We start from the raw sequence: 12,099 nt of genomic DNA, 5'->3' as shown, positions 1-12,099 counted from the left end.
GATATTGCCTTGCTGTATTGTCATATAAAACATGTCTTTGATGTTACTGACGAACTGTGTGTCAGGTTTTGATTAGTGTGACTGAACTCGTATGTCTCTACTAGGTCACGTATCCGGCGAGAGCTCTTCATAGAGGAGATCCAGGCAGCCGGAGGGGTAGGGCCTGGCAGTGAGGGGGGCTCCCCTTCCCTCCGCGGGTCCAAATCAGGAGAAGGGGACAGCTGTGATGGGACTGAATCTGAGGGCACAGTGGAGACGCGCCAGGGACTTGGCCTTGGCCTGGAGGATCACAGAGGAGCATGCAAAGACCACGACATGGAGGCTGAGTCTGAGGCAGGGGGCTCTAATAACTCCCCTGCCGAGCTAGACTGCACCACCTCAGGCTTAGCCGGGCCAGGATCCAGCTGTGGACAGGCTGGACTGGGGCTCTTCAGCCTCACAGAGGCTTCCTCCAGTAGCTCTGCATCTAGTACTAACATCCCAGCCTCTGGCCCTGCCAGAAACCCCAGGGACAACAATCTGCGCAAGAAGAAAGCAGCCAATCTCAATAACATCATCCACAGGCTGGAGAAGGCTGCCAGCAAAGAGGATCCCTCAGAGTGGGAGTTCTAGCTCCCCCTGACCATCCTTCATCCCTCTTGTCTCATAACCTCACGACCTCTAACCTTGGACCCCTCCTGCTCTGTTCCAGTTGGAGAGTGGACACAGCCAAAGTCAAGCTCAGCAGCCATTTTTATTACATAGAAGCTTTCCCAAAAGAGGAAAGAAACAAAGAGTGGTTGGAAAAACCCTTAAAAAGAAGATTTACTGAATACTTAGAAGAACAAAATAAGAGAACTTGGGTGTCTCTCCTTTTTTTTTTAAACTGAGTTTTGTTTTTGTACTGAGAAAAGCACTTAGCCGTCCTGCTGGCCTCCGGCCCTGCTGTACCTCCCCTATCACCAGCCACTGGTGCACCAGACTGGTTAGTCCTGAGCTGGGGTCTGACCCACAGCTGGGGTCGAACCTGGACTCAGTAACACAGGCAAGGCCTGACACAGCAGCTGTCACAGTGATAGACACTGATAGATGATAGATAGAGACAGGAACTCTCTTACAAGAACTCTCACTTTCTTAAAGGAGATTTTTTCCGCTCTTCTTCTCACCTCCCAAGTGTCCACAAACCTCCCCTCACTCAGTGAGACGCCTCATTTTTCACACTGTAGAGTGACTGTTACAAACCCTTTGCCTTTTTCACTCACTGCGTGTGCGTGTGCTTGTTTGTATGTTAGGGGTTGTGTCAGTGTGCACCTGTGTGTTTGTGTGCGTGTGTGTGCACACCCAAAAGGGGTGCGTGCGCATGTGTGTGTGTGTGTGTGTGTTCTCTTCTCAATGGCAGCATGTTTTCTTTTGTATCTCACTCCTACACTCTCAGAGGGTAGTGGAAGGCCTGCCGGCTGAGCTGCCATGGTTACTGATGTAAGAAAGATGAACTTTGACCTGTTGTGTCCCATATCCTATCCTGCTGACAGCCATGTGATGGCCAGAAGGATCTCTTAATTCCTCACAAACACACGCACTCATCTGAAGAGGAAGGAAGGAAGGAACCCTCTTTTTGCCTCCTTAAACCCTTCTTTTAAGGATGAAGGATGATCTCTTTTTTGTTTTATATTGCAATTTGGTTGCCAATAAGAGATTGCACAGTCTATTGACTCTAAAGAGTACAAAATAGGGAATTTTAGGAAGCATTTTTAATTAGTACAAAATAAGAACAGAAAATAAGAGAATAACAAGTTACTGTTTTTAAAAAAAGAAAAAACAAATTAGAATGGAATAATGTTGCGTTGTTGAAATACGATACGATGAATTCACGTAGTACTGTAGCTGTCTGACATGGTGATACTTTACGTGTCTCTTGTTGTTTTTAGGTTGTGCACGTCACAGCTTTACCCAGCACTGGACCTGCTGGGTGTGTGTGTGTCTGCACCACCAACAAATTTGTTCACAAACACACATCTTTTTATAGGCCAAATCAGGAAGAGTGTGTGTGTATGTTTGTCTGTGTGTGTGTGTCCCGTGTGCATTTGTATTTGCCTGCATGTAAGTCAGGGTCGAGGTCAATTCACTCAGAGTTAAATTTAAGAAGTACATTATCAATAACGAACTTTCTGACTGAAAAAAATGGGTTTTAACGAATAAATTGCAATGTACAGTACTTGATTAATCTGTACTTCCTGTAGATTTCTGTCAAAGTGAATTCACCCCCACCCTGGTGTGAGTAGTCGCCACTCTCCTCCAGTCTATCCTGTATCCAGGGATGTAAGTCTTTTGCATTGAATTCTACTGTATACACTACAAATTATAAGGCATATCACCTCCTCCCTGTCCCACACAAGCCCTCAGTGCCTGTCAGCCTACTGCCTCCCCTTTGTGTGTGTGTATGTATGTGTGTGTGCGTGCGTGCGTGCGTGGATGGGTGCATGTACACACACGCCTGTAGATACATGCGTGTGCACAAGTGTGTGTGTGTGTGTGTGTGTGTGTGTGTGTGTGTGTGTGTGTGTGTGTGTGTGTGTGTGTGTGTGTGTGTGTGTGTGTGTGTTTGCGATCGAGGAGTGTTCAGTGTTTCCAATGAGTTGGGTCATATTTCGTATCTACTTGCACACACTACTAGTGCACAACTGACACCCTTCTTTAAGCTGTTTGATGCGTTACCATTACATTAATCTTCTCACAAAGTAGTGTAATACTATGATTTACTGTAGCTTGGTTTTATTGCTATTTTGCATTTATAGTTTGGTTTTTATTCTGCTTATTTATAGGTGCTGTATTTTTCATTTAATGTCTTATCATTTGAGTTGTCTATTTTTTAAGGGATTATACTGTTCCTGAGGGCAAGTAACATTTTTATTAGACGTATAGACTGCCGGCAGTATTGGTTAATATTTACAAAGATGTACTAGTTCTCATTTGTTTGTATATTCATGAATCCTAAAGTTTAGTGTCATTTCAATAGCTTTGAAAAATGTGTTTGCTACAGTTCATGCTCCCGTAAGCATAAAGCTTTTACCACAACAGTTATGCTCTTAAATTGCTAGCTAGAGAATCAAAGGACATATCAAGATCAGTGAATATATGATAGCATATCTCTTTTCCTGTTTTCTATTCTCCGATTATGTTTTTTTTTTTTTTTTTACACTTTTATTTGTGGCTGTTTCTTGGGCAAGCCCAACACTAACGCTCGGCAGGGCATGCAGCTTTCTTTAGATGAAGTTCGCCCTCTCATTAATCACATTAACATAATTAACAGGTCCAAATGTATACACTTTGTCAAATAGGTCAAATGAAATTACCTGAACTTGAGAACACATGTTGACTTGAAGGAGGTCATATCTGCCAAATTGAGATTAGAGAAGTGTACCAGCGAGCAGGTGTGCTACGCCAGATTGAACAGATAGCCAGCCTATGATTATGCAGAATTTATATTGCAGTCCGTAACAAAGCACTTATTGGGATCTTACCTTGGACAGGGTCTGTAAACACTACAACAGAGTACGATCCCGGGATCCTGGGAAATGTATGCCTTTTTAAAAAGAAAAAAAAAAGTGGTTGTGAACCAAGCACAGACTCCGCATCCGCATCCTAACACTAAAATTAAAAGATAAGAAAGCTGTATCCATGTTTTCTACTCATACAGCAGCCCCTTGTTTCAAACTACAGAGAACTGTGTGACAGAAAGGGGCCATTGTCCTGTACAGTTGTAGATATTATGAGTTGGTTTCTATCCAGAATCTCCTCAGTCCATCCTTAAGCCTCCCCCTTCCCTGAATGTACATCCAGATATATTGGCAGCCTGTCAAAAGATACTGATAACCTCATTGCACTGCATTAAGATGCATTAGCCAAAATTGGATTTTCTAATGTATCTCCATAATTGTAAAATTCCACAAACATTCGGCTCTTCCTGTGGACGACTGATGTGAAACATCTGTCTTCTGCAGAATACTGCAGGCTTATTGCCTTCTGTTGGACTGCTTGGACTGGACAGCCACAGTGTGTTTTATGGTGATGAATAGCTACTGTAAAAGTATAAGCACTTAACCCATTTTGACATTTTATAGCCAGATCCATCCACTCACCTAAACCACGTGAGATCATCAGATTTGTGCCTTTAACTGCCAAGCAGGGCACCAAACTAGTGATGTCATAAGATGTCGACGACCTCACCTGATTTGTTCGTGATATATCCCGCATCATCTTGATCCAAATTTATTTCTCATCCACTTCATATTGGTACTTTAAGGTTGATCACGGCTCTCCGGAGAGAGTTGTATATAATTGCTGGAGTGCAGTTGAAAGAGTAAAAGGAGAAAGCAAACTTGTGTATTCTCATGACTGACCTGCGGGCGTGTTCTTCGGTGCGGGTCTTAATTCAGACAGTTGTTTTCCCACAATGCATTTCTTACGTTGTACATAACCTAACTAGCAGCGAAAGGCCAGAGCATTGAATGAAGGAGGAAGCATGCAGAAACAGCGTACACTGTAATAACACTGAATTTATTCATAGGGCATTTTGTATTTTTCTGTTTGTGTCAGGTTTGCTGTGACATTAATAAACGGCACTACAGGTATTGATAATGACGCGTGCCAATTCTAATGGTTATTTGGAAAAGAGACGTGTAAATACGGTCGATCAAGTAGCTATTGATTCACTATTTGTCACAGTGTGCTTTTGTTTTGAAGGCAGGAGGAGAGAAGGGACGATTCAGGACTTTTCCATGATCCACAGATATTTTTCTACAAATTTAAATCAGATGATTCTATACACTGTTGAATAACATTGTAAAGGTGTAACAGATGCTGTATATCATATCATGTTTTCTGAAGTTGTAAAGCTTTACTGTATGATCTGTTGAAGTAGTGGTTATTCATTTGACATATTACTTGTAATGGAAGCCCGAACAGCAGCACTGGTCACCATATTCAGGAAAAAAAAAAAAAGAAAGAAAGAAAAACCTCAGATGTTTTTTGTAATACTTTTAGAATATATCTTATGAAGTGGGTTTTGTAAGGAAACACTTTTCCGAAATCAGTGGTGCTGTATGCATAGCACACTCAGTAATACATACACACATAATACAGCACAATACACTCATCCTTTAAACTTTCCCCCACCCCACACTTTTTAACTTTGCGTGCTTTTTATTTTTTTATTTCACTTCTCACGTTGGCTCCAGCTGTTTTTAAGTCTTAAACCCATTTCCTCTTATCTCTTTTTAGTTATATCATTCATAGCTGTACAGGTTTTAACAGCCAGAGATCCACTCTGGAACAATAAAAAAAAAAACATTTCAGCGAACGCTCGCAGAAGACTTAAAAAGAGGAAGCAAAAAAGCCAAATAGTGACGTAGTTCTCCACCTCTGTTGAAAGGTTGCTGACAGTTTTATCTTTTTCTTTTTTCTTTTTTTTTTTCTGAACCTTGTGTCGTCGCTTCAGTTTCACCCATAGCTTAAACCACAGTGTAGTCTGACAACCAAATGACCTGGGGAGATCTTCAGCCCTCACCCCCTCACCCCCTCACCCTCTCCCCTTTTGGAAAGCTTTAAGATGCTTGTTGAGGCTTTAGCGAGTTCAGAGTGTTTTTAGAAGATTTTGTCCAACCTGTCATCAACAATGTGGAAGTAATAATTCTCATAACTTCTCCCACTGCTTTTTTTTTTCTTCTTCTTCTTTTTTTTGTGAGTGTGTGTGCGTGTACATGTGTGTTGTAGTACAAAAGGCTGCATGACTGTAAAGGGATGGTTAAGATGTTTTTTGGAAGTCGTTTCCCTCGCACTTCTGTCACTCCTGAGATGCTTTTTTCTCTCCGTCGGGGTCTCCCTCCCTTTCGTTTTTCCTCATGTATCATTGTTTCTTTATCTTTCTATTTACTAAACGTATCATGTTGTTTGTTCTCAGCACTGTAAAACAGTCCCTTCTACAACATTGAAAAGCAATATCACTGTATGAAACGTTCACAATGTATTTGTTATGATTGACATTTGATTCATCATCATTATTATTCACATGCACCCTAGGTGTGATAATTGAAGTAAATCTCTTTTATACAAATACTAAAAGTGTGCTGTGGAAGTTTTTTTCTTTGCAAAAACAATGTTGGAAATGTCTTTTGTTGAAGAGTGTGAAATAAGTATTCTCAGAGAAAGAGGTCAGTTAGAAAGTCAGGAAAGACGAGACAGTAAGGGGAATCTTTCAGGGGTTTCATGATGTTGGACTCCCTCTGCCATTTACTGCTTCCACAGGTGAGTTACTTTGTTAATAAAAACAAAACATGAAGACAAATGTGAAACCTGAATAAGAAATTAATCTACAAATTGTCTTCATCTCGACAGGCCGCTATGCAGACTTGCAGGTGGAGTTCTCGTCCGCGGTGTGCACCAGCGCGGAGCAGAAGGAGCTCATTCTGAAGCTGGAGCACGACCTGAGCACCATCCAGGCCATGTCCTCCCTGCAGCGCCCCGACGCAGATGGGTCGGAGGTCAGCAACATGGGGAACATCCCGGAGCCGATCAAAGAGGCCACTGCCATGTTCACCAGTACGTTCTTGAATTAATTAAGTAGGCTGAATGTTTTACTTTGTCTGACATTTAAAAATAAAATTAAGCCTTCACAGTGTTATTACACAGTAATTCTCTTTGGACACTTGTCTTGAAGAGCAATTCATTCGCCCCTTAAGTGATATAAATATTCTAAATGTTTTAATTAAACCCTTAAATGTGCCTTCAACCAGTAAGTGACGTGAATTTTGACCTCAAGTTTGACCATCAGACAGTTGAGAATAAAATAGATGTTTATTTTCATTGTTTCAGGAACAACGAAACACAGATAGCAGCTCTTCCTTTGACAATATAAATATCAATATAAACAAGTATACTCTTTTTATATAAAAATCGTAATCGTTTTCTATCAGTTCGACCCCAACAGCCATTTGCTTTAGCTGTAAGCCATCTGATAACAGACGTAGACAGGAGTAGACACACTGTATGTATCACATGTACAAAAATAAGAAGCATAATGAGGCTGTGTTACAATTATACATTATAATTACTTTGCCAATGATTGCCTGATTACGTTTTAAAAATATGGCAATTTAAATGTATATTATATTTGCGGCGTAACTATGTTCGTGTGGATGATATGATTTCACCAACAGTAAAAGCTGGCGAAAAAATAAGGCATTTTGTATTTTTAAAATAGAAAAATGCATTTTATTTGCATTCAAGATGTTTTGAGAGGATTAAAGAAAAAATTTGACTTTATGAAAATCTAAAGATTCTGTTGCTATACTTTTTTTCATATAGGATTAAATATTTTCAGTGTTTTGGAGTAATCCATAATTAAACAGATTCAAATAAATTTGTTATGTAATCTGGTGGGTTTTGAAGGGAAAACAGGAGGAAAAACCCATTGCACTCTTCTGACAGAGGGGTTTAAAAAGCCTTCATCCAAGTGGCTATTTCATGCTCCGATGCTTAAAACAAATGGCAATGCATGTTTGAAAATGAGCTGAGCAGCAACCCACACGTAGCAGCACAAAGAACATTCTTCAGGGTCACACCCTTACGATTGAAGACCCTCCCACACTGTCCCAACATTTAGATGCGCTGTAACTTTAAAGTTTGATAAAAGATTGATGGCTGAATAAACAACAGTGTGCGGCAACATGAGCCAACAACACCAATACTTTGATCACATCGTGGTTCAAATATTGCTGAACTCTGATTGTTGCACAGAAGTACGTGACAGCAGCTTTTCCTAATGGAGCCCCGCCCACTTCAGACCCGTGAGAGGCGCACAAAAACAAACATCTGTCATTTGAAATAACCCAAACTGTTGACAGATGTTTGTTGATGAGGAAACGGATCCATCATAAATTCCTGTTTCAGTGTTTTGGAACAATTCAGTTGTTCCACTCAGTAGCATCCTGTTCCTGTTCCCCATGTCAAAAATGACAAAATATTTTACAAACTATTTGTCCTGAAAAGAATGATGTTAATATTCAGGTTAAACGCTCCATGAATCTGTCATTTTAGTCTCTTTTGAAATAATCTCCCAGCTTTGCTGCGTGTGTGAAATGTCTTTGTTCTTTAAAGAGGTTGAGAGCACATGATTGTAGCGTCAGTCCTCGTAGGCAAAACGGCGAAGACACTGAAGTCAGCACATCTTCTCTGATTGAAATGAGGTAAACCTGCTGAGATGAGGCTCTGCAGGGGGGCTGTCTGTTGAAATACTGAAAAACAGCCTGATTAGAAGGGTTTAAGTGCTTCTCTTCTTCCATGTGACAGTCAAGATGGAGTCCAGATTTTAAGTGTTCACTACAGTTAAATAAAACAGATAACAGCCTCAGTTTTGATCACAAAATCCATCTTAATTGACTCGATTTCAAAATATCGTAAATCATATCTCCAGGTTCAGGTGTGGGCCCTCAGCCGGAGCTTCCTCAGGGTCAGATGGACTCTCTGCTCTCCATCATCTCCAGCCAAAGGGAGAGGTTTCGCTCCCGCAACCAGGAGCTGGAAGCTGTGAGTCACCATCTCTCTCCCACACTCTGTATTCCTGGGTTCCTTTTTTCTGAGGGGAACTGTTTTCCTCATCTGTTTGTTTCCTCTGTTCGCCCTGCAGGAGAGTCGCTCCATGCAGCAGACCATGCAGGCCCTGCAGAGCGAGCTGGACAGCCTGAGAGCCGACAACATCAAGCTCTACGAGAAGATCAAGTTCCTGCAGAGCTACCCTGGCAGAGTGCGTCTGTGTGTGTGTGACTGCATGATGGGAGCGGGCTCTACATGAGTAACGTTTCTAATATCATGTTGATTTACGTGTGTGTTTTCTCTGTGCTGTAGGCTGGAGGGAGTGATGACACCGTGATGCGTTACTCCTCACAGTACGAGGAGAGACTGGATCCGTTCGCTTCCTTCAGCAGGAAGGTACAGGACACACAAATTAAAACCTTCTCTGAAACCACCGGCATGTTAATGGTCCACTTGGTTGTTTACTGTCATAGTTTCTTACTCTGATAACTTAACACCTGACCAAACATGGATTCCAGCACAGCTAAAGTCCAGTTTAGCCACGTTAGACCAGAGTGCAACACGGCGTGTTGTGTTTTGATTAAATTGCTGTCACACAACCAATGACGATGATGCATTTACGCGCTGCTCGGATGGATCCGTTTCCCGAGTCGCGAAAGTCGTTGATGCGGTCGAGAGCTTTTTAGTTGTAATGAGGAAACAACACAGGCAATACAAAGAGAGGTCTTATATTACAAAGTCCTAGACTTGTTGCTGCATCAACACATTCCTCAAAACATTGATTCACCTGAGTTGTTGTCAGGGTTAACTCAACCTTTCTAACTAATTCAGATCAACCAAACATCTGCAGGTGTCTGCGACGTTTCTGCATATATTATAATAAAGTCAGCAAGTCGTGTACTCTTGCTGCCTCAGTGTCAGATTTGGTCTTCATGATCATTGTGGCAGAACAAATTCAAATAAATTACCATCACAATACGAGTGTAGGGAGGAACTACACAGGAACAAGAACAGTTGCCATCAGCTTCTACATAACTATTGAAAAGGCAAGACAATGCGATATTTTGATATTGTTTTGCTGTGTTATTAAAACGATGTTAAGATATTTAATTGTTTAATATTACGGTTATCATGAATATCACAACTTGGCAACACCCCTCAGTGCACCAAACCAGTGCCTCCAACTTCACCTAAGCCTTCACCTAAAGTTTTTCTAGTCGGGAACTTCAGATGAAGCCACAAGTCCTGCCTCATATTTTGGGCTTCACTGAAAATAATTCAGAGAAATGTAAGTTCCTGAAATACAATAATACCTAACTTATTGAAGCAAATGTTCTGGATACATTTGCAGTGTGTAAAATGTAAAAACATCTGCAGGTGCTTTTTGAGAGTTTATTTGAATGTTACTTGTACAGAATTTCAAAAGTCTGTGTTTTTAACAGGGGCTAACTACTGTTTGTTTGCAGGAGCGTCAGCGCCGTTACCTGAGCCTCAGCCCCTGGGATAAAGCTACTCTGAGCCTGGTAAGACATAAACACAAAGACACACACACTTAACTTTCTGTGTTGGGTACAGCTTCCTGATCCTCGTGTTTTTCGTGTCTCTCAGGGTCGTGGGATTCTCTCCAACAAGATGGCGAGGACCATTGCTTTCTTCTACACCTTGTTCCTGCATTGTTTGGTCTTCTTGGTTAGTTTCCTTTCGACCCCAGTGATATTTCTGCTTCTGTTTGGTCAGCTGAAAAACTGTGACTTTTTTTCTAATTTCAGGTGCTGTACAAGACAGCATGGAGCGAGAGTATCGGCAGAGACTGCTCTGCTTTCTGTGCTAAAAAGTGAGTGTGTTTTTTTCCTGAAGCTAGATGAATAGAATACAATGTTTTGATAAAATTAGCACGTTTTTTAATGTCACTCGCTTCCCTGTTACTCCCAGGTACGCCGACCATCTCCACCAATTCCACGAGAACGACCAAAACCTTTAGGCTGTCCCACAGAGAAGTCACATCTCCCCAGTGAGATGAGGCTGCTTCTACATTCAGCAGGATGCATGTCCTACATTAAAAAAAAAAAAAGAAAGTTTACCTAGTTGTGCTCCTGATGAGGACCGAGCTTTACTTCTCTTCTTCTTGCAGTAGCTGATGTATCCACTAGGGGGCAGTTTAAGCTTGTAAACCTCAAATCAGATGGTTGGTTGATTCAATAGCTTCTTCTTGCTTTTATTTGCAGATTCTTGATCTTAAATTAGTTGCAATTGATAAAAGAATTAAACTGTAAGTTAAGATTTCCTCTTATCCTCTTATGATCGTACTAGTATATGAAGTTAAGAGTGTTTGTCTAAGGGACCACAATACTTAAAGTTGTGTAGTGTTTTTTTCTGGGTTTAGCTGGAATTTATTAGGATTAGAGAATGTAATCAATAAACATAAGTTGATGATATCAATTATCAAAGGTGATATGGTTACCAATATAAAATATGTTTGATTGGAGACTGTGAAAGGCTGGTTAACAAGGATGCGGTGTTTATTTTAAGGGATTCTGGTGGTGGAACACAAAAAAATATACAGTAGCTATAAATTTAAGTTTCATTCCTCTGAGATTTGTCCAACTTGAGTTTGACTAACTGGTTAATTGGTAAGTACGGTTAATGATTTAACAATTTATGTCTTTAGTGCAGAAAATCACCATGTTACTGTCACTTTCTGCTCCTCAGCTGATGGATGAGGGTTTGCAGCAGTAATGTACTTGATGGTTACTGAGTCTGTGATCCTGTTATTCTTCTGTCAGACAAAGTGCCGTGCATGTTTACCTGCTTCTTTCTTTTCTGACTCATTTATTCCAAATAAAGACTATGCAGTGGTTTTTCTTGTGTCGTGTTCAAGATTCCTACCATCAAGATGTGCTGTCTGTGTAGCAAAATTATGATACAGCTGGTTCCTCCGTGCCATCGTGGGTCAAAAGAGGAATGTTTCCTGGGGACAGCAGTAGTCATGCTCATCCTCAATAGGCAATAATAATCACATTTTATTTTGCAAAACGTATCCTGTTTCATTATGGAAACCTCCTGATAATGGTAAGTCTTTTTTTTGTTGTTGTTTCTCAAATCGTCAAAAGCTGACTGCAGGCACCTGACCACATGATATAAACTAACGACCAGACGTGCTACTCAAGCCAAATAACCCAAGACACTACAGTCCTACCTGCAGTATCCAGTATTTATAAAGAGAAAGGACAAGTTATTAGTGCTCGACAGTTAGATATTATCAGCCAATTAATCCGACCGGTTCAAAAAGAATGAAAAATAAGACTAGAAAGATAAAAGGAGACTTGTCATTCAAGTCAAGTCTTTTACTTCTAAGTCTTTACTTCAAGTCCATATTTCTGCTAACTATGAGCTAGTTAAATTGAATTTCCATGTTCTACCAGGACCTGGCAAGGGCTTCAAACTTAGATAAAAATATAATGACCAACTTACTCCAGTGAGTACCGAAAGGTCTTCCCAACCAGGCTGAAGAGGATGATGGCAGCTAGGTTA

The 12,099-nt window shown here is 40.9% G+C and overlaps 1 protein-coding gene across 4 annotated transcripts in view; it reads left to right on the top strand.

Annotated features, from left to right (window-relative positions):
- The window catches only part of cux1b (cut-like homeobox 1b), a 66,856-nt gene extending 55,430 nt beyond the window's left edge, over window positions 1-11,426 (top strand). For 2 of the 4 annotated variants that reach the window (XM_030440651.1, XM_030440641.1), the window contains one exon: window positions 105-612. In XM_030440651.1, the coding sequence (XP_030296511.1) occupies window positions 105-612 (508 nt within the window). Of the gene's footprint in view, window positions 1-104; window positions 2,359-6,372; window positions 6,577-8,449; window positions 8,563-8,662; window positions 8,780-8,880; window positions 8,965-10,034; window positions 10,092-10,176; window positions 10,258-10,337; window positions 10,403-10,500 lie in introns of those variants that run through there. The other 2 variants (XM_030440658.1, XM_030440633.1) reach the window with 2 other exon arrangements.
- Window positions 11,427-12,099: the final 673 nt, after the last annotated feature.

The sequence above is a fragment of the Sparus aurata genome, chromosome 2, assembly GCF_900880675.1.
Source record: "Sparus aurata chromosome 2, fSpaAur1.1, whole genome shotgun sequence".
Classification (NCBI taxonomy): Eukaryota; Metazoa; Chordata; class Actinopteri; order Spariformes; family Sparidae; genus Sparus; species Sparus aurata.
Note: the sequence above shows the minus strand (reverse complement) of the source record. Positions and strands in the feature narration are given on the sequence as shown.